This window comes from Polypterus senegalus, chromosome 2 (genome assembly GCF_016835505.1).
Source record: "Polypterus senegalus isolate Bchr_013 chromosome 2, ASM1683550v1, whole genome shotgun sequence".
In the NCBI taxonomy this organism is placed as follows: domain Eukaryota; kingdom Metazoa; phylum Chordata; class Cladistia; order Polypteriformes; family Polypteridae; genus Polypterus; species Polypterus senegalus.
In genome coordinates, this window is record NC_053155.1 from 120603511 (window position 1) to 120627338 (window position 23828).

General features: G+C 38.2%; 1 protein-coding gene across 2 annotated transcripts in view; it reads left to right on the top strand.

The window, feature by feature from the left end:
• LOC120523292 (immunoglobulin superfamily member 5-like) overlaps positions 1–12555 on the top strand; it is a 207799-nt gene extending 195244 nt beyond the window's left edge. For both annotated transcript variants that reach the window (XM_039744494.1, XM_039744495.1), the window contains one exon: positions 11482–12555. In XM_039744494.1, coding sequence (XP_039600428.1) covers positions 11482–11595 — 114 coding nt within the window. In that variant the 3' untranslated portion in view covers positions 11596–12555. The remainder of the gene's footprint in view (positions 1–11481) is intronic.
• Positions 12556–23828: the final 11273 nt, after the last annotated feature.

Genomic DNA, 23828 nt, shown 5'->3' on the forward strand with positions numbered 1-23828 from the left:
ACTTAAGTGCATTTTGCATAAGCATTGGGTTAATAGTTCTGTGACTGTAATCAAACTCTGTCAGGCAACTTCAAGATGACAAGTAGGTGTGGAATCCACTCTTTCAGAATGAAAGATCTTTTGCGGCCCAGTGGTTGTTCTGAGACTAAGGATCTGTGCTGGTATTGGGAAGGCTGCTGGTTCAAATCTCATTACTGCCAGAAGGTATCTAACTCCACTGGGCCTTTGAGCAAGGTCCTTAACATGAAAATTGCTCCAGGGGTTCTGTACAAGGACTGACCCTTTGTTCTTAACCCCAAAGGTCAAAGGGATTAATCTAACAACAATAACAGCAACAACGTTTTTTATATAGAATATTTTCATACAAATGATGTAGCTCAAAGTGCTTTACAAGATGAAGAAAGAAAAAAGAAGAATATAAAAATAAGATTAGGCAATAATAAGTAACAAACAATAAAGTAAGGTCCGATGGCCAGGAGGACAGAAAAAACAAACAAAAAAAAAACTCAAGAGGGTTGGAGAAAAAAAAAAAATCTGCAGGCTGCAGGGGTTCTGAGGCCACAAGGCCACCCAGCACCCACTGGACATTCTGCCTAACCTAAATGATCTAAATCAGCCCTCATGGTTTTCAAAATTAGATGATGATGATGGTCATGTAGCCATCTGGCCTTCAATCTATCAATGTAAGGACTGCATGTTGCCTTGATCAGGTGGTGGCGGCACAGATCAGCAACACAGAAAACGTAAAGTAGGGGTTAGTGTGGATTGTGGAGCCATGATAAAAACGATAATTGAATGCATATACAGAATATCAGGGTTACACTAAAATGAAGGTAAGAGAAAGCCGTAGGGTTTTTAGCAGTTTTTAAAAGTGCTCCTCCATATTAGCCTGGCGGTATTTCTATCGATAAGCTATTCTTGATTTTAGGTGCATAACAGCAGAAGGCTGCCTCACCACTTCTTTTAATTTTAGCTCTTGGAATTATAAGCAGACACTCATTTGAAGATCTAAGGTTCTGATTTTGTGTGTAAGGTGAAAGGCATTCTGAAATACAGGATGGAGTGAGATTATTTAAGGCTTTGTAAACCATAAGCAGTATTTTAAAGTCAGTTCTAAATGGTGCAGGTAACCAATGTAGTGACATCAAAACTGGAAAGATGAGCTCGGATTTTCTTTTCCTAGTTAAGATTCTAGCAGCTGCATTCTGCATTAGTTGCAATTGATTAATGTCTTTTTAGGTAGTCCTGAGAGGAGTGCATGCATTACAGTAAACTAAAGTAAAAAACAATATACTGTATATATATATATATATATATATATATATATATATATATATATATATACAGTATATGGACAGTATGTGTGTATACTGTATGTGTATTGTCACCATCTGCATTCTGTTTACCCATTTCTAGCGTGGGATGTTGTTGGTTTTATGTACTTACACTGCGTTCACCAACTCAAGTAACATAAATGAACATACAGCGAACTACGTCATGTTGGGAATTATGCAAAGAAAGGTGTGACACACATTGTAACTGAACATTCTGTAAGATGCTGACTGTTCTCATGCATCATTTAGCCCATTAGGAGCAGACGGTGACATGCAGAGATCTTTTGATGGGCAGTATCTTAAAAGTTTGAAAACTAACACTTTCCTGGTGAGGGTTTATTATGTTGGATTACGTCTTGCCTGAAGAAGAGGCCTGAGTTGCCTCAAAAGCTTGGATATTGTAATCTTTTTAGTTACCCAATAAAAGGTGGTGTCGTTTTGCTTGATTTCTCAATACATCCATAATGGCTAACACGGCACAACACCCTAGTACTACCATCACAGACACAAATCTACAGTATATCTTTTTTTTAAGATAGTTTGGATGCAGCCTTAGAGCATGGACCACAGAGTGGTTTTTGACAGGATATTTTTGATAGGCATTGACGGACTGATTTTTGTTTAACATTGATTTGCAATTGCTATAAATCATGACTTTGCATTGGCATTGAGTCCTGAAAAAGGACTGCCTCATTATAAAACTGACTTAAATAAATGTATAGCCAAAAAAATCTGTAAACTTAGTAATTACTTTTACCCATTTATTCATTCTGTTTTGATCATATTTTGGTAAACAGTGAATCAGCATTTGCTACAGTAAAAACTACAATTCATTGTGCTTTATTGGCTTAGTTCTATCGCGCATTTTGTGTTTTTTCCATTTCCTCAGCATTTTTCTTACAGTGTTTGCACACAACATGCCGCAAAATGCAAAAACAGCTGAATGTTAACTAATATTGCAAAACTTACTCACAATATGCAGATGAATAATATTTTTTGGACTCATGAATTTTTCAAAAAAGGGTCCAGATGAAAACAAATGAGGGAATAGTGTATTTTGGAAATGCAACATGACTAAACACAACCCATTATAGATTAAAAGATGTACCCTTAGACAAATGCTGTAATCCAATAACACTCTTGTAAGAACAATTTAGCAGTGAGCTTAAACGCATTCATGAAAGCATAATAAATCTTTCAGTAACAAGTTGACAACAAGATGTTTCTGTCTTTTCAGATTTAATAAAATTCAAAGATATCTTCTTCAGGCTAATCCCTTGCTGAAGGGTGGAGATGTTATCTTCAACAAGCCTCTGAAAGACAGAAGCAACCCAGATGGGAAAAAAGCTTTTTTTATAAAAACAAGTACTTTTTTTACTGTGAGATATAAAATATGAGATATGTGTGTTAAGGCAGCTGATCCAGCATTTTTTCTGAATTATCCTTGAAAGAAAGTGAGTTTATTCATAATCAAATCATCTCTTGAAAGCAAAAGCACAGATTTATCAGGGCATGTCATAATATAAAAGGAAATCCTGAGACAAGACTTTTTCAAAGAGATAATTTCAAGTCCCGTGGGATGAGACTTTGGCCATGAGATGTTTTCAAATCCCGCCCTCTTCTAAACCACATTCAACCACGCACACGGTCCTCTCACCTCTCATTCGTGTGAATGCTTTTGACAGACATACTGTAGTTCCTGCTTTATTAGCTCTTACAAATTTTTACGTTTTCCTCACTTTAAGTTCCCAATAAAAGAAGACTTATTATGTCCAAATCTTATTGAAGAATTTCATCCCGAAGGGTTATCAACAGAAGAAATGCGTATACGGGCAGGCAATCCCATCACCAAGAAACGATGAAGTCAAATGAATTAACACTAGAATTACCAGAGCCTACGAGATAACTCATAAATCCAGCTCACCTTAAATCCGTTTGCACCTCTCCGCCAGCATCTTTTGTCCTGTAAATGTGCCGATTAAGACAAGCAGCAAGCAGCCGGCTATTCCATCCCCCACCGTCGCAGATCGTTCACTAAGTTTTCCCAGCTCATGTCTTGTTTGATTATCTGGGAATGAAAGAACTGCTGGAGTTTTAGAGTGGAAATAATAAATCATTATTTGGAACACATGCATTTCATGTGTCTTCCGTTTCTACAGTAATCTGTGTAAGCACATTGTGAAAACAGAAACTTTTTCATATTTTAGTAATAAATGTTACAAAATCTAGGCATAAACTATAGAACATGTGAAACCTTAAGTCCAAAGATCAAATAAACACTTTCACAAAAGGTTCAAGAATGACACAACAGCTTCTGTGGTGTAGCAGTAAAATTTGCTGACTTGTAATCATGGGGCCACCAGTTCGATCCCCACTGCCGTTTGCCGTTTTCAGTAGTGTGCTCCTCTTATTGTTAATTTATACAGTACACACATACATTTGGTTTGCATCTGTAACAGACAGTGTACATTTATAGTACTGTACTTGTAATAGTTACAAGGGATAAAAGCTGACACAGCAAACACTGGTGAATCTGCCTTCTTCATATCTCACCGTTGCTTTATTTTTTTTGTTCAGTTTTATTGAGTGTTCCTGCTCACGCAGAATTAGTATGCACCTTATGGTGTATGATGTCAAAAAAAAAACCACAGGTGTAGGTATATGTGACATTTTGAAGAAATCATTTTATGACTTGAATAGTACCAATCACAAAACATCATCACACTAATGCAATATTACTTTTTAAAATGAACAGCATCAGATCAAGTGTGAATTTGGCTCTGTTAGAGTCAGATCAGGAGAGACAGGCAGATAGGCAGACGGGCGGTTGTGGGGGGGCAGGGGGGATTCTGTTAGAGCGTGATCGTCATTGACAGAATAAGACTGAAAAAAGCTAACTTTTACAAGTACCATAAATTTATACCCAATGTCCGATATTTTTCTCTATTTCTTTTTTTTCTCCATGCTGCATCGACATTGTGCACCAGAAGGCGTGAGCTTATTCAGTGCAGCAGGATCAATGCACATGTACTGTGCAAGGCATGCACGGGGCCACTGTGAAAAGAAGAGTGTTCATGGCTCATATTGCAGAGGAACTTTCGTCGTTGCATCTTACTAGAAAAGGTGGTGGAAATAGAAAAGGAGGATGCAACATCAACAAGCTTCTGTTCCAAGACAGCCACTGCCCCAGGAAAGTAAACTGAGTCAGTGTCCCATATATTTGTCTCTTTCTTTTTTTCTCCGTGCTGCAAGAACCGTCTTTTCTACATTACGATGTGTGTACCTGTTGCAATGTGCACAGTTTTCTCTATGCTGTGGTTTCTATTACATTAAAAGGGCACTTGACACTGACTCAGTTTACTTTCCTGGAGAAGCGGATGTCTTGAAACAGAAGTTTGTTGATGTTGCATCCTCCTTTTCTATGTCCATCGCCTTTTCTAGTAAGATGCGACGAAAGTACCTCTGCAACATGAGCCATGAACACTCTTCTTTTCACAGTGGCCCCCGTGCATGCCTTGCACAGTACATGTGCGTTGATCCTGCTTCACTGATTAAGCTCACGCCTTCTGGTGCCTGATATCGATGCAGTACGGAAAAAAAAAACAAAGAGATAAATATATGGGAACCTGGGTATAAATTTATGGTACTTGTAAAAGTTAGCTTTTTTCAGTTTTATTCTGTCAATGACGATCACACTCTAACACCCCCCCCCTCGCCTAACCGCCCGCTTGCCCGCCTGAAGCCTTGCCTGCCCAAACGCCCGCCCGACTGCCCGCCCGCCCACGTGCCCGCCCGCATGCCTGCCTCTCCTGATCTGATTCTAAGTAACAGCGCCAGCGTAAATTCACACCCAATCTGACGCTGTTCATTTTCAAATAATATTGCATTAGTGCGATGATGTTTTCTGATTGGTACTATTCAGGTCATAAAATGATTGCTTCAAAATGTCACATATACCTACTTCTTGTGGGGTTTTTTTTGACATCATACACCATAAGGTGCATACTAATTCTGTGTGAGCAGGAACACTCAATAAAACTGAATGAAAAAAAAAAAGTGACAGTAAGATACGAAGAAGGCAGATTCACCAGCGTTTGTGTGTCAGCTTTTATCCCTCCAGATCAGATAATGTCCAGTTCCATTGCCTCAAAGCACTACTCACATTTACAGTTTTTCCCAGTTTCAAATAAAAACTAACAGTGTTCGATCCCTAGGGCAGTAGTATGTATTATGATCATGAGAGAATAAAAGTGGGAAAAAAAAGGTAACTTTTAAAAGTACAGTATTATAAATGTACACGGTTTGTTAAAGACGCAAACCAAATATATGTGTGTACTGTATAATATTAACAATAAGAACAGTGCACTACTGAAAACGGTAAATATAGGAGGCAGTGTGGATCGAACTGGTTGCCTCTTTATTACAAGTCAGCAAATCTTACTACTATGCCATGGAAGCTGTTGTATCGTTCTTGAACCTTTTGTGAAAGTGTTTATTTGATCTTTGGACCTAAGGCTTCATACATTCTATAGTTTATGCCTAGATTTTGTAACATTTATTACTAAAATATGAAAAAGTTTCTGTTTTAACAATGTGTTTACACAGATTACTTTAGAAACAGAACACACATGAAATGCATGTGTTCCAAATAACGATCTATTATTTCCACTCTAAAACCCCAGCAGTTCACTCACTCCCAGATAATCAAACAAGACATGATCTGGGAAAACTTAGTGAACGGTGGGGGATGGAATAGCCGGCTGCTTGCTGCTTGTCTTAATGGGCACATTTACAGATGCTGGCGGAGAGGTGCGAACAGATTTAAGGTGGGCCGGATTTACGAGTTTTCTTGTAGGCTCTGGTAATTCTAGTGTTAATGCAAAAATTGTTGATCGGTTAAACGGCAAATTGATTAGATTAGATTATTTATTTATAAAAGAACATTTGAAAGAACAGATGTTATGCCAACAGAGGTTGGTTAAATACGTATCAAGGGTTATCAACAGAAGAAATGAGTACATGGACACCAAGTTACAATGAAGTCAAACGAATTAATGCGAAAGTTGTTGATTGGTTACACGGCAAATTGGTTATATGCATAACAATAGACTATTCTGAAACAGTTGGTGGTGATCATGTGGAAGATGAAAACATCAACTTACAATATCTATTGGGCAGAAACACTTCCGGGTCAAGAATATCTACAACTGTTAATACCGTATGGTCTTCCAGAAACCGTGCGGGAGCGACTTTAAAAATCCTTTTATTGTTTCTCACCTTGTCCCGTGCATGTACCTTGGAGATGACCACCTGGAGGCTCCGAGGGGAAAAGGAGACTGCCCGAAGACGGCGGCCTTCTCTTGTCGAAATTACTGTTGAAAGAAGGATGTATCCAAGAAAGGTTATGTAGTACATCTCCAGCGGATAACATTAGACAGCAAAGGAGATCTTGATATACCATTCGTATTGAAATGTTAACAGTTTTGCATTAGAATAGCTTTTGCAAAGACAGTTAACAAATCACAGATAAAAACATTCGAAAAAGTCAGTTTATTTATTAGAAAGAAAGAAACAAAATACACTCACAGGCAAGTCATACATTGCATTGTCACGATTTAAGTCAAAACACAATCAAAATTCAATGCGATACTGACAAAAATGTATTCAAAAAATTGTCTTTAATGAAGTTTTACAGTAAAAGTGTAAGTTTAAAAAGTATTTGCGGGTTAATTTCAAATCCAAACAGAACAAGATTGTATAATCCGGCCGCCAAAGATTGGTACAAAATTGCCCAAATCAAATTATATCATTATTATGACTGCATTCATTTGACCTTGTCCTGTAATGTCTGGCGTTCCACCAGGTGGCGCATTAGGTGCAGTGATACATTGATTTGATTTTGCGGACCCCAGGTTACTCTGTTATTACTCTGCTACTGCTCTGAACCCATCTGCAACAATGAGTGGGCCAAAGAAAAGAAAAGTCGACAGTGAGTGCTGAGTGTTTAATAAGGAATGGACAACTAAATCCGGTCAAAGGCTGTATGTCTTATTTGCCAAGAAATCGTTGCGGTTTTAAAGGAATACATCAGTCGTCACTTTTCTACCAAGCATGCTAATTATGCTTACAACCAGTCAACGCAAGAACGGATGGTTACCGCTCAGAGGTTGGCAGCTAGTTTGCAGGCTCAGCAAAACACCTTTATCCGACAAACTGCCATCCATGAATCAAGCACGAAGGCAAGTTATGTGCTGGCATTCAAATTAGTAAAGACCAGCAAGCCTTTCTCCAAAAGGAAGTTTCTCAAAGAGTGAATTGTAGAGACAGCAGGTACCTTGTGTCCTGAGAGCAAGAACAAATTTGAAAAAATTATCTTATCACGCAGGACAGTGACTTGCCATGTTGAGCTAATTGACGAAGACTTAGCTAGCAAGTTAAACAAAAAAGCGGAGTCAATTACATTATATTCCTTGGCACTGGACGAAAGTAATGACATAAAGGACACCGCTCAGATTTAAATTTTTATCAGATTAATGACAATTTTGAGATAACAGAGGAGTTTTTGGCCATGCAATCCCTAAAGGGGAAAATGCGGGGAGAGGACTTGTATGACAGCGTGTCGGGGGTTATCGATAAGCACAAGCTACCTTGGAGTACGCTCACCAACGTTACCACAGATGGATCGCCAAATCTGACTGGAAAAAACGTTGGGTTGCTCAAAATAATCCAGGAGAGGGTGAAGGAGGACAACCTTGAGCAGGGGGTAATTTTCTTGCACTGCCTAATCCACCAGGAAGCACTGTGTAAATCTGTATTGCAGCTTGACTACATAGTGAAGCCAGTTGTAAAACTCGTTAACTTTATTCGAGCGAAGGGACTTCAGTATCGTCAGTTTATTAAGTTTCTTGAAGAGATTGACGCTGATCACCAGGACTTGCTTTACCACTGCAATGTCCGCTGGTTAAGTTTGGGGAAAGTATCTTGACAAGTGTGGGAGTTCAAACAGGATATTATCTCATTTTTGGAGCTACTTGAGAAAGATGACGATTTTCCTGAGCTGAGTGACACAGATTGGCTTTGTGATTTAGCTTTTGCTGTGGACATACTGACACACATGAATGAGCTGAACGTGAATCTACAAGGGAAAGACAAGTTTTGAGCATGAAATGTACACAAACGTCAGAGCCTTCAAAACCAAGCTAGCTTTATTCTCAAAGCAAATGTCAAACAGCTAATTCGTTCATTTCCCCACACTGGCTAGATTGAAAGAGGCCCCTCGACTTGTGAAAAAATACAGGAAATCACTGGACGACCTGCATGGAGAATTCTGCTGTCGGTTCTCTGAGTTTGGAAAAATTTACACGTCACTTCAGCTGGTGTCATGTCCCTTAACACAGGACCTTGAAACGGTGCCACAGGAGTTGCAGTTGGAACTGATTGATCTCCAATGTGACACTGTCTTAAGGAGAAGTTCAACTCTCTTAAACTGGATGAGTTTTATGCTTCATTAAGGCTTAGAGCACCATGGAGTTCCAATTGTCAAAGAGCAATATGAATGGACAGGAGTACAAGCAAAGTTCTACCCCTAATGAGGGTTGATTACACCTAACTATTGGTAAAGAAATAATCAATTTCTGGTTAGGTAGAAAATTAAGACACTAAGCGTTGAGCATCACCTCTTTAAATTAAATGCTTTTTGGATGCTTTGTTGATGGATCCCATTGAACATATTACTGCTGGCTTTAATATCTCACAGATGTTTCACTTTTATCTGAAGATATTTATATTTATAGGTCTGTTTGGCTTCTTTGACTGTGATGTAGTGGTCATCGGGTACAGCAATGTCAAAAAGAACCCATGGCTTCTTCATGTTATTGAATGCAATGTCTGGACAAGTGGTTTCTCTGATGCAATCAGTATGGATAGTAATGTCCTATATGAAGGTACAAATCCTGAATGTTAATGGTAGGCTGTGGAACTTGCTGATACACACCTACTTCAAGCTTCAATGTATGTACCTGGTTATTCAGTTGTTTCTGAGTCTGCCGCTGTTAATGTAGTGAATTTTATTGTAGTGATTATAGGTAGCTAATGGTTGGTGGTTCAGAATTTTCTGCTGATAATAGCTGGTCATGACTGATTGATCCAATGAGACAATGATCAGGCTTTTTGTTTCTTTCCCTTAAGATTTGAGCTTTGTATCTAAACTACATTGACAATTTTGTTCAGAAATGTCTGATCTAGGTTTTTAAAACACTGTCCATTTAGTGGTTTGCTTTTAAGAAGTTCTATTCTTTCAGACTTGATCATCTCTTTGAAGCATTGATCTTGATCAGGGTAGATGGGTATTGCTAGCAAATTCCACTTGCTTTGCTAATCACACAGTACTTGGCTCTATTGGCGTCATGCTTCTTGGCCATTTTTATAAGCTTGTCTTTGCCTTGACTGATGTACTTAATTATTATGTTGTATGTGGGCTGGAGTTGAATAAATGTGTCCACTGTCATGTCTTTTGATATACAATTTAGTTAGTCAGCATTAACTTTTGGATGCTGGAGAACATGCATCATTGGAATGTTTTGTATCTTCCTGTCCATGTATCAATCTCTTCCTTATCTTTATTTATTTTTTTTCTTTTCTTTTTTCTTCATTTGTGCTGGTTGCTTTTTACTGGGAACCCACTGAGTTCCTTAGATCTTATTGTCTGATAGTCAGAACTTTATGAAGTATGTGAGTAGTTCTGAGGACGCCGATAATCTGCACTTGGGTGGCACTCACTTTACTTGGCAGTTCATTGAGAGGTTTTTGGAGACCCAGTCAAGCAGTTCGAAGTGCTGCTATTATGTCCAGAATCACAGGAAACTTTGTGTTCCACTATCATGGAATCTCAATCTCAAGTTTTTCCACCTCTTTCAATGAGACACTTACATCATTTGGAACTACTATGTTGATAAGTAGACATCACCACCACTGTCATGGAGAATGATTTTTTTTTTATCTGGCTCTAATGGTTCACAACCATATTTTTCAGAGGATTTACATTCAGTCTATGCCCTGCTTTCAGTTGTAGGAGACCATACTTAGTAGGTTTCTGGTCTTTTTGTTCATCTCCCTAGTCAATTATCCCAAATATGTACTGTGGCACTAGTATTTCTAAACTACTTATAGCTTGCATTTGAGTCAAGTCTAATACAGAGGACTAATTTAATTTGGCAATAGTATTTATTTTGGGTCCATTCTTTCTTTTTTCTGCCAAGAATACCATTGCTCTGATCTCCTATTAGATACTTTGTAAACCTTATCCTGCTTAAGATTTTGAATCTCAGTGTTGTTGTTTAGCATGTGCTTGGTCCTGATGACAGTGTGCCTCGTTTGATGGTTACTGTTCCTTGATCCACTTGTCTGGTCCAATTTCTATGCAGATATCTCCGCTCAACATATTGACTATGCCAATCTCTTTATCCAGTTGACTTCTGTCCTTTGTAAAGAGCCTCAGGTCATTCATGTATAGCAAGTGGCTCATCCTGTGCTCCTTCTGCAGGACATACACTAGATTGTTGCTGTTGAATTACCAACACACAGAACAGTAGGGGTGACAAGGAGTCACCTTGGAATATTAATCATTTTACGGTAATTCTACATGACTTGATGTGGCCACCACTGTAACAGAATTGGATGTCATTATTTTTAGTATTATTATTACAATATTATCCACCTTAATAAAAGGGTAAGTGCCTATGTGTTTGTCTGTCTGTCTATCCGGTTGCTATGTCTCTGTCATTCCCATACATGAGGCATCACAAACATTTATAGTGATGCATTTCAAAATAAATTACTACTACTTTGATTACTCTTAGACGGGTAGCACAGTTAGTTATTATTATAATACAGTTATACAGTATATAGTATTGCCTTCTCACAGTACCTTCCCAATTTAGTTTCCTCCTGTGACTCCCATTTTCAGACAGTGTCAAAGACAAGTTTTAGGTTGATTACATTTTTTAAGTTGCCTTAGTGTGAATATGTGCATAAGTGTATTCTGGTATTGAATCCTCCCATTGTTACCTCTGATTCTAACCAAATAAATGTGAGTGGAAGTAGCAGTAAATTATTACTGTTATTAATTTAATTTTCTTCTTTTTTGTAGGTTTCAGATGTGAGGAATATATCTACAGATGACTCCATGGATTTTGCAAATTCTCATTACAGTGCACAACATTCATTATCCCCAAATAAAATAAGGCATTTAACTCTTGTTTAAAGATAGAAATGTCCACTTTCAAGGACACCATCTTGTTACAACAGGTGATCTGAAACTAGGGTCTATATTTGGAAGATCCCATACAAGGCTTTTTTGACTTTTGACTTGACTCAAAGTATTCATTCTTACCTGATTGAATTTGTTTTACCTGAACAAATAATTTCAGAGAATCTTTGTCTGGTGATGAGGATACTGACCAGTTATGTGTCTCATTCTTTTACCTCATTTAATTTTTCTTTGGCCAGCTATTTCCATCAGGTAATACAAGCTGTATGCATACTGATCATATCAGAAGAGTGCAGAAACATTCATACAAAAGCCTCAATTTTAATGCTTCACAAACAGCTATTACAGCTACCTTAAGGTGTACAAGTTATGCTACCATTATGTCAACTGGGGTTTCTTAATTTCATGTTTGTTAATATGTATGTGTTTGTGTGTATTCTGCTATATAGACTCAAATTTGGACAACTAGTGGTCTCGCCAAACATTTTGGACTATTTAATCTTGTGGTTGCTAATGTTATTTTTTTTTCTGTTAAAGTACAGATGTGATGCCATGTTAGATACTGTAGATTGAGTGGCTACATTATTACAGTCACCTTCTCCTCTCATATTATTGTCAGTTCAGTCAGGGACATTTTTGTGTAAAACCCACTGACTCATGTCTACATGTGCAATTCTGGATGCACAAAACTGAATATTTCAGTGGTTTTGAATCAGGTTAGGGTAATGTAGCTTGTGCCAGAAGCACTAGCACGTTTGAGTCGGAAAATGTTGAGGTTTTTATGCTTGAAAGTATCATCGATATAGTGAGAGGGAGCCACCACTTTACAGCCACTACTGGACATAGCAGTCAACGTGACAAAAGCAACAGACAGTGTTGTCAGGCCCCCAGTTTTCCAACCCAATTGTGGGAAGAAATTAACTTTCGTGGTTTCTGTTTTTTGGGCTATTTTTTGGGATATATTCAAATTCCCCTTTACATTTTTACCACGTTTTTCATCCATACGGCACCATCTTCTGCTATTTGCACTTGTATATGTTCTTTATCATTGTATAATCTTTGAGTGGGAGCTGGACTTCAATGGTACATACCTAACCCTCTCGCTCTTGACACCGCCCCTATGCTTTCCAGTGTGTCATTTGGTCTACCTCAGGTATTGAACAATGTTTTTTTTTGGCAAATTTACTATATTTATTCTGTCCTTTGGCTATAAATGTTCTAATGACCTAGTAAACCTGGCAGCAGATGCCACAAAGTCGGTTAACTAACAGAAGAAACTGCAGTGGTGTCAGAATACATAACACTTCATACCTTGTCACCAAAATGCTATGCCAGCAGGTGACACAACAGAGTTAGGAGAAAACGAGAAGCTGCAATGGGATAAGGAAAACAAACACTGCACACTGAAGCACTGGAAAAATATAATATAATTGTGTGGGTGTATGTTTGTCCGTGGCCTTCATGTGAGTAAAGTAATTTTTGGATGTCATTCTACATTGGTATGGAATATCATGGCAGGAATGTGTCCATCTCTCAATGTGTTTTATCAGCAGGGTAACAGTCCATAATAAAATACAGGGAATATCCAAAAACAGATTTAGAAAAATGACAGTTCATTAATCTAGATGCAGTCTTCTAGAACTCAATCATTCCATTGTAGATGGAACAAGTTATTCAGAATAGCGTTCCAACATCAGATAATATGCAAAAACTAATGGACATTTTGGAATAGACACATTACTGTGTCTATATCATGCTGTTCAAAAGGAAAATGAGAAACCACTCATAGATATTAGGTAGGTGTAATAATAAATAATAAATTGATAATTTCCCACTTAGTGCAAGTTAAATCTTACTAAGGCAGTGACAAAGGGTATATTGCATATTGATTATCTCAGATACTAGGAGCATTTGATTCACTAGATGGAAAAATTCTGTCATCAGATTGGATGGCTAACACAGACTTGCCCAGGATGGTGTGGGTGGCTAGTTGACTGAGGTCTCCAAGACAATGACTCCGCCTGACTTTGTCTTTGATTCCATCTTCTACAATTGACCATCGACCCCCAGAGGTTTATTTTCTCCGGAGATGTTACTGACTGTTGTTTTTATTTTCCTCTCCTCCATTGTCAACTGGCCATAGTCCAGAATTCAGTAATTAATTGAAGGATAGCTTTGTTGGTTTCTATGAATATTAATCAATTTCTACTTTGCTTTATGTGTGTTTTAATGATGCTGTGCCTTTATAACTAGTAACTCTGTAATTTGTAAAATATATACTTGCATTTTATCTGAGAACTATCACAGCGCTCTGCACCTCCACTCAGTGAAGAGTGCCTTACGAAAATAAACTGAATTGAATTGAATATCTATGTCTGTATATAACTTAGGTAATTTAATTTAAAATATTATTGCAATTAATGATGAGAAATATTACCCTTTAGTTACAGGAGATGTATCTCTTTGCATAATAAAATAATATCCTTTTATTTACACTGGCTTTGCTAAAATAAACATGAGCTAGTTTATGTCTCTGTTATAATGCATGAACTGCATAAAAATGGATATATATTGCACACTATATTCCAGATTTGATTTTATATGTTGCACAAGGTGATGGTAGGGATTTTCTCTGTCACAGAAATCATGTACTTACAGTTCACAAATGACACAGGAGCATTAAAATGTTTACTGTTATATATAATTATTAAATTCTAATTAAAAAGAACATGATGCCAAAAATGTTACTGTGTTAATACTTCAAAGGAAGATTCTCTGCAAGTGATGTTTTATTGAAGGATACATTGCAAATGCACCAAGCTGCAACTAAGGCACCATTCTCTGTCTCTTGTGATGATGTAATGCTGTACACGGTATATTATGAAGAATAAAACATTAATGAGAATTAGAACTGAGAGACATGTGAGAAAGGGGTAGAAGAAAACCCTAAACAACTTCAACTGAGTGAAGGCCAAACTAGGTATGAAAAGTGGCCATCCAAGAATAATGAAGTTAAAGAGGAAGTTCATCGATTCTTTTTGACAAACTTGTTCATTGTGAGTTTTACCAGGATTTTTTGTGCTAATATCTCAGACTGTATTCTTCTGTTATATGTACAAAAATATATTCTTTACAAACCTAAAGCTTGCTCACATTTCCATTATAAAAGTAATCAATAGCAAAACCTCTCTTACATTCAGTACCTTGGAAACATAATAACAGTTCTTGTAAATTGCAGACACAGGTCCTCAAATTCAATCTGGTGTATGTGTGGTGGCTTTACTATTTCAGCTGCACCATGGTCAGGATGGGAAACAATATTGCACCAGTCCACCTATGGGCACAAACACCCACACTGAAGGGAAATTACAGTCGGTAATTAACCTTCCTAACACATCTTTGGAGTTGTGGGAGCTTGTGGTAAAATGATAGGCCTGCTGCTTAATAGTCAGGGGCCCATTTTAATGAATGTTTAATTGATTGGCCTTCCGATGTTCATGGGTGTGCATGCTTGTGCAGTTATGAGAGGTTGGTGGAGTAATTGGGGAGAGATGTACCTGCATGTGAGGGTACAGTCTGTCTCAATTGTTTCATGGGCTTCCTGTGGTGTGCTATTGAGACACTGTGCCCATGGAGGCAGATAAAAGGGAGCCGGCACAGTAAGAAAGGGGGATGAGAAAGTAAAATAAAGATCGAAAGAATTAGAGGTTAAAAGATGGGAATTAAGAAGAAGGCAGAAGGCAAAGGGAGCCTATGCTTGTAAGCGAGTGGACGAGAGAGAGCGTGAGAGAAGGCAGGCAGCTGGGAGGAAGTTCCTTAAGGGAGTGTGTGGCCCACACACAGGGGCTGATGGTCACTCCAGCCTTCTAGGTCACTCAGCTAGAGTGACTCCGTATAAAGCCAGGAGAAAGGCAGTGGGAGTTGCAGGGGAAATGGTAGGTTCAGTGTGCTGTCCTGCAGGTGTTGCCATGGACCACAGGGACACAAGCCTGGCAGCAGGAGTTGGAGGCTTGGGGTGTTGCCCTGACAGGAACCAGAGATGGCTACAGTGGCCCAAGCCTAGGAGCAAGGGCACAGAAGGCTGGCTGAACTGTCAGGCGTCTCTTCAGCTGCAAGACCTTGCCTGGGGGTAAGCTGAGGAGACAGTCATTTTTAGGTGATGCACCGGAGACTGTATTTTAAAAGAATGAATACTGCCTGTGTTTTAATCTCTTTTTAAGGGATTATTTATGAAATTGCGTTTAACCTTCACTATCACTGCATTTTTATTAGATAATTTTTATTGGACATTTTTGCACTGCATTTTTTGGACACTATTTGGTTTTTTGCTTGTTTTTAATAAAAGCATTGGAGCACTTTTAGGCACCTACCCCTTGCTTTGTGTAAGTGTCCCCATCCACTGGCTCATCCCTCAGGTACGTTATTAACAGTAACGGGTTCAAGAGGCTTCTGGGAAGCAACCGGTAGCAAGGAGCCAAACCCACCCAAACACTGGCAGAACATGCAAGCCCCCCACAGACAATGACCAGGTGCATGGTTTGAACCCAGAACATTGGAACCGTGACAATGTGGCACAAAACCCTGCACCCTGTAAATGACACAATTTTGTGTAACAAACATTTTTTTAGTTGTTCCATATTTAGTCATGTTTTCTTTTTTTTACCGTCTGAAAAATATGAAGTAACAATAATCTCTGAATTTGGAAGAAACAAAATTTTCTATAACTTGTGATTTATAAAAACATCTTTTAAATCTAATGTTGACATAAATACACTGTTAAAAGCAACTAAGTCATGTTTTAGATCACATTTTAATCCAGCATTTTGGAGTAAAAATAATAATGACTCAAAATCTAAAGATAAATAAGATAAATATGGTTCAGAGCACTAACAGACTCTGGTAAAAGACCAGACTGGCAGTGCCCTCTTTAATTTGGTATGGCAAGTCAGACTTTCATTTGAGCTGAAGGCCAGCAAGATGACACTTACACTTGATGTATCACCCTTACAACCCCCAGCCAAGCTGAATTCCTTAAGAAACTAGCAGGACTAGCAGGAAAGAAGTGGGAAAATGGGCTTCTTGATGGCGTTAGGTGTTGAATCAACATTTACCAACTAAAACTGTTAAACAAAATAAGTTGAAACAACATGCAATAATTTTTCCCTAAAAGGTAGGAAGTATGCACAATCAGGAATGCAATGAAAAATATCAACATCTTATTTTATAATGTGTACAAACACCTCAGCTCTGTTCCTCTTTTCTCTTCACTCAGTACCTAAGCACATTTTTCCGACTACACAGTACATTTTTAATAATTTCCAACTGTCAGTTTGTCATTAACTGAAGCAATTTCATCTGTGTTCATGAATAGGTGAATAAAAGTAAACAACCAAATACTCAGAATTACATACTTTTGAAACTATTCTACCATCTAAATGGGAGGTCAACCCAAAGCCTTGAGCTTTCTCTTTGTTCCACATATTTTCAACATGCAGAAAATTTGAATGTATAATTCTTGATATAGTGAAAATCCTTAATGACATGAAAACATAAAGAAATCAATGTTAATATAAACATATTTCACATTTTCATGCTTTATAGTGAAGCTCAGTGGTTCAGAACTAAGTGCTCCAGGACACTGTAACAGGAGTGGACTTGGGCTATGCACTTAGCTCTTGCACTTATGGGGGCCTTGGCTCCACAGATCAGTATCTATTGATATGCAACATTAGTTATGCTTCAGTCATGTGACCAAAGGGGCAAAAATAATAAAGGGGGGCCTAACTAGATATCTATTTTCTGTTCCAATTATTTCAGGTCAAATTTTTTTTGTAGGGAATTCATCACTGAGAAAAGGCTTAAGAGCTGTTGCACAAGTTTCCAGAAACAATGCAATGACAGAAATAATTAAAGCATATATCATTTGCAAGCACTAACACTTGATGACTATGGAATTCAGATTTATAGCTGACCGAATGTGTTGCTTTGCAATATTGTGAAAGATACTGAAACATGATGATTGAATTAAAAGTAAAGTCTCCTTGTCTATCAGTCACGACTAGATGGAGATATTTCAATAAATTAAACACACAAATAGTTAGTAGAATATGCTCTTCATTTACTATTTGCTCATGACAGTGTCTTAGGGTGACTCTTATTTCCCTTTTTTACTCTTTATTATGTAGATCTGAACAACATGCCTCAAATCCCTACTATAGCACTCATATGTTACACTACTTTTGATATCTTTGACCTCAGGTAACAAGATACAAGTAGTATCCAAATAGGCATTTACAGTTTTATTCATCATACAGTATATTATAGATAATATGTCCAAAAGATGTACAAAGGTGAGTGTTGGCAAAATAGTATTAATACAACCTGGATAATAATTAGTTCATGTTGCTTAGAATACCAGTTGGCACTCCATCTTAGTATGCTGATCGGTCTGTGGTTCTGCTTGGTCTTTGCTCATGAGTGGCTTTTAAATGGAGTGACACAAATAGGCAACATGGCCTGTCTGAATATGGCAGCCATAGAATTGAATTTTTACCCTGTCTTTATGTTAGCCCAGTTTCATTGATCTACTTCCCAGACCAACAGAACAACATAGTGCAGGCCGACTCCCCTGCTTAATTCCAGTCCTGTTTAAGTATAATTTTGCCCCAGATCTGGACCATACTTCCATCCATCCATTAACCAACCCACTATATCCTAACTACAGGGTCACATGGGTCTGCTGGAACCAATCCCAGCCGACACAGGGCACAAGGCAAGAAACAAACCCCGGGCAGGGTGCCAGCCCACTACAGGGCTTGCACACACACACACACACACCAAGCACACACTAGGCACAATTTAGAATCGCCAATGCACCTAACCTGCACGTCTTTGGACTGTGGGAGGAAACCGGAGCACCCAGGAGGAAACCCACGCAGACACAGGGAGAACATGCAAACTCCAATATACACATAATATACACATATATATGTACTTATGTATTATATGTATTATATATGTATAACAGAATGTATGTCTGTCTTTATGTTACTGAACCAAATTTTTGCATAGTTCCTCTCTAGGACCATACAGAATACTTTGGAACCAAACATTTTGACCTTGAGGGCCCCAGTCGGTGTTTTTTGTTTTTTGTCCTGCAGTTTGCACACCAGTGGCACTTGCTGGATCAGAGCAAGCAAAACATCCAAACAGACTGAAGCCAGACTTAACACTGGCTTCTATTTGCTGTAATATAAAATGGAGTATTGCGAGCTTTTGCAGGGGTATGATGGGTGAGGCTTGATTGAGAGTAGAAGCACAGCACAACACAAAGCAGAATCAAAGAGTTGTTGTTTAACTTCTGCTTTGTCATATTTTCTTCATTATTTAAGTGCTGCAAAACGTCCCACCTTGAACTAAGAGAGGGAGTCAGAAATCACTAATATAGCCAGAGGGAGGACCCAGGAGTGGTGACCTCAGGGTGGTTCTGCCTCTCGGGGCTCCACCCACAAAGAACAGGAAACATAAGAACATTTAAAAAGATATAACACAATAATTAACAACCAGAAAATATGCAAAATCAAGACACATAATCCCTCAAAACAACATTAATGATGAAAAATACATAAACTTATATTAAATACATAACAGCACCAAGGTTACATTGAACAGGGATTAAAATGTTTAATATGTCTGAGAGATGGTGAGAGGCAAGGCAAGAGCCAGCACAAAAAGGCCTGGGGTCAGGAAAGCTCTTCTATAGTTTCTTTTCACCCTCATCATACTGTATGTGATTTATAAGCAAAAGATAAGAGTTTTGAAAAATGGGGTCTTCTGCTCGCATTATACTGGTTTGGAGAAAGAGAGGTAAAGCACTTTAAAATTACAATTACACACTTTACAATGAAATATTTATAATTATTATTAAAATGGTGATTTGTGTTTTATTTTATACACATGATAGTTTCAAATACTTATACATCACAAGTCTCTCTGTTGAGAAGTGTGCCCCATAAGAACTAATTGAAAAGAAATAAACTTCCATGTTTCATGGCAAATCCTTTACTTACATTTAATTTTGCACCCAGACTTTGGAATGACCAAAAATCCCTAAATTAATAAGGTCAGTTGCCTCAATTCATATTTTTAAAAAACAACTTAAACCTCATTTGTTCTGGTTACTCTGGCATTCTGACCCTTCTTTCAGTTTATCCTCTCTTTCCAGGTGCTCAAGATGATTTGCATTTGTATCACAAATTATGTTATTTGTTCTGGGTTTTTGTAGTGTTTTTTATATTTTGTTTGGCTTATTGTCTCTTATTCTAATTCAAAGTTTTGTGTTTCCTGTACAGTATTCATCTTTATTCAGTATTTTATATGGATGTTATTTGTTTCCAATGTTGTATACGCCTTGTTATTCATTATGAATTTCTGTGAAGCTACTTCAGTACTGGAAATGTGCTATCCATTGTGACAGATTGGGTCCACTATCGCTCCCTTGAACCCTTGTCCAAGACGTCAGACACAATATAAAAGTCCAATAGATTACTTTATTTAAACTGCACCGTGCACAAAGCACCCTACTCTCCACAATACTCATATAATTACACGATACTCAATACAATAACAATCCTCCACTCCCAGATGTGTTGCCATCCTTCCACCCAGCTCAGCTTGCCATCTGGGAGTTCGCAGAGTCCATTTATTAGAGGGTCAGATCAAAAGTCCTTTCCTTCACCCTGGAAGCACGTCATTCCTCTTGTCCATGTGACTTGGACGTACTTCCAGAGCGTAAGGCAAATACTTCCTTCCTGCAGCGTCTCCTAGCGGCCCCCATGGTATCCAGCAGGACTGTGCATAAAGACTCCAATGTCCATGATGCCCTGCTGGTCTTCGGGGCACCTCCATACTGCAGCGAAGGCTCCACCTGACGGGGTGGGGGCATTGGACGGGATGAACGGCCGGCCATACATCACACCATCCATCCATTATCCAACCCGCTATATCCGAACTACAGGGTCACAGGGGTCTGCTGGAGCCAATCCCAGCCAACACAGGGAGCAAGGCAGGAAAAAAACCCCAGGCAGGGCACAAGCCCATCGCAGAGCACACACACACACACACACACACTAGGGACAATTTAGGATCGCCAATGCACCTAACCTGCATGTCTTTGGACTGTGGGAGGATACCGGAGCACTCAGAGGACACCCACATAGACACATGGAGAACATACAAAGTCCATGCAGGGAGGACCCGGGAAGTGAACTCGGGTCTCCTAACTGCGAGGCAGCAGTGCTACCACTGCTCCACCGTGCCGCCCCCAGAAATGTGCTATATGAATAAAATGTATTATTATTATTATTATGATGATGATGATTATTATTATTATTCAGTGTTTCTTTCCTCTCACATGATGTCTTTGCAGTTTAAGCTAGTAAAAGGTAGTTAGTTAGTTTAGTGCTCTCCTAAATCCTGATGAAGTTAAGAGTAGTTTCCTAAATTAAAAAAATAAAATGCTTTTACTCCTACTCCTAGGAATAGCAGCAAAGATGCGTTCCATTAAGAAATTTGTGCCAGTTAGGACAATTTTCCTGCTTTGAGATGCTTGATGAATACAGGTATAGATGTGGCACATACAGCATGTGGGCCTCCGTGATCTAATAACCAACAACAAAAAATATATATATTGGGGCGGATGGCCAGGGTCCATGCCCGGCTGGGACGCCCCTTTGCTATATGTTCAGAGGGAGCAGCCATGGACTTTGCAATACCTCCCCCTGGACACTAGATGGCAACCCCCCTGAGTTGGAGCGGTGCCTTGGTTTCCCACAATGCTCCATGGGAATTGGAGTTTGGTACAGCCCTGTTGGGTCCTGCAGGCACAGCCAGGGGGTGCTGCAGCTGGGACTCCTCGGCAAGCAACCACCTGGAGCACTTCCGGGTGCCTAATAAGAGGGGCCAGCAAAGAAGTACTGTGTGGGTTTTCTTTGGTGTTCTTGGGACTGTGTTGTGCAGAAAAATATAAGTTTCTTGAGTTTTATGCATGCCTCCAGTGTCAGTCTGTGTTGGGTCGGTGCCTATAAAGCACCTTTGTTACAATATGTTTCATTAATGACAATACTACTGCCTCTAAATAACAATATTAGTGCTTCTAAATAAACAGTGTGTGTGTACCAATCTGTAAAATTTTACACTTATGTACAACTCTGAGATAACAAACCCTTTTAAAAAAATAGGAAGCATCTGAACATGTTTAGCACATTTGTCCTGTTGACTGCTAAAACACACACACACACAAAGAATTGTTTTTACAGCTATCGTCAAATGACACTAATTATGTCATTTTTGGAAATGCACATTGTAGCAACTGACACCACATTGTAACAAAGAAGACTCAAAATGGTGCTTGCAAGAAAAACAAAATGGTGATAAAAATGACAACATTATTGTTATTAATAATTGAACATAATAATATTAATAAAAAATAGACACAAAATATGATTCTGAAAACCCAAAATGGGACAACTATGAATAAAACGTACCTGAAACAAATGAACAGGAAGTACACACAGAATCATAACAAGATGGACTGATTGTAATGCAGGTGAAGTGGACTCTTGTTCCAGCGTATCAAGTGTATCAGCTCCAAGATTTTGGATTTTTAATTGTTTTCTAATGATTTCCTGTTGTTTCCAGTGATCAAAAAAAGAGACATAGAGATATGGGTAAGAGCATTGGCTCTTCAAATTGTTTCTATGTAACATAGACCCTATTGTTTTGACAAGTGTTTAAAACTCTATTTTAAATTTTGTGCTAGTTTTGCCTTCTTTGTTTTCTTAGTGTTATAATGTTTTCTGTTATCTTAGGAGATTGCTTGCTGAGGCCAACTCACTTTGACTCCATAGAACAAATTCAGCAAACAAGTCCTTGCTATCTCTGCTTCAAGGCTTTCATTTCTATCTCCTTTTATGAAGGCTAGCATTAGTGCTTGTTTGGTACCCTTTCAGCACATGGAATTTATTTTTTTGTCTCAATGTCTCATTACAAATTTTTTATTTTGTGTGTTTGCTGGAAAATATATATATATATATTTATTTTGCATGTAAGCTAAATTATGATACAGGCGCTACAATGATGTCACACAGAAAATGAAGCAAAGGAATCACAGCAATCTGGTTGCTTCATTTTTGAGAGCATACATTCACACGTTTGCTTATTGTTCAGTATACTCGTTACCATAGGAACATGTTACCATAGGTTCATGGTTTTTATTCTTATACAAGGCACCTTCACCTTTACTTAAAAATGCTTGCTATATCTTATCAAAGCCTTGTAACTACATGTATTTAGCTGACAAGTAAGTACCATTGTCAAATATTTGGCTAGGAAATAACCGTGTGTTTTATGTAATCGTATCCTCTGCCATTTTATTTGTACTTCAAACAATGCATAGAGGTGGCAAATAATACACATTATTCAGAGAAACGACATTTATTTTACAGATAATTTTAAATGAATGTTTTTTGATTGAATTTCTCCGGGAGGACTCATTGGTCTGAAGTCATTATTTAGTTCATGATGCAAATCCAATGAATCCATATGCTGAATAACAGACAAGCCAATAAGTTATGTATATAACAACAACAACAACATTTATTTATATAGCACATTTTCATACAAAAAAAATGTAGCTCAAAGTGCTTTACAAAATGAAGAATAGAAAAATAGAAGACACAATAAAAAATAAAAATAAGTCAACATTAATTAACATAGAATAAGTAAGGTCCGATGACCAGGGTGGACAGAAAAAACAAAAAAAAACTCCAGAGGCTGGAGAAAAAAAATAAAATCTGCAGGGATTCCAGACCATTAGGCTGCCCAGTCCCATCTGGGTATTCTACCTAACATAAATCAAACAGTCCTCTTTGTATTTAGGGTTTTCATGGAAGGACTCGATGATGATGGTCACGTAGACTTCTGGCTTTCAGTCCATCAATGTTGGTGCATCATGATGCTTTGAGTAGGTGGTGGTGGCGCAGGCCACCACCACAAAGAAACCAGAAAAAGAAACAGAAGAGAGAGTTGGGGTCAGTACGGATTTTAGAGCCACTATGAATAGTTATTATGAAGAATTGAACATACAGAGTATCAGGATTAAGTTAAAGTGAAGTTATAAAAAGGCCATGTTAAAGTAATGTGTTTTCAGCAGTGTTTTAAAGTGCTCT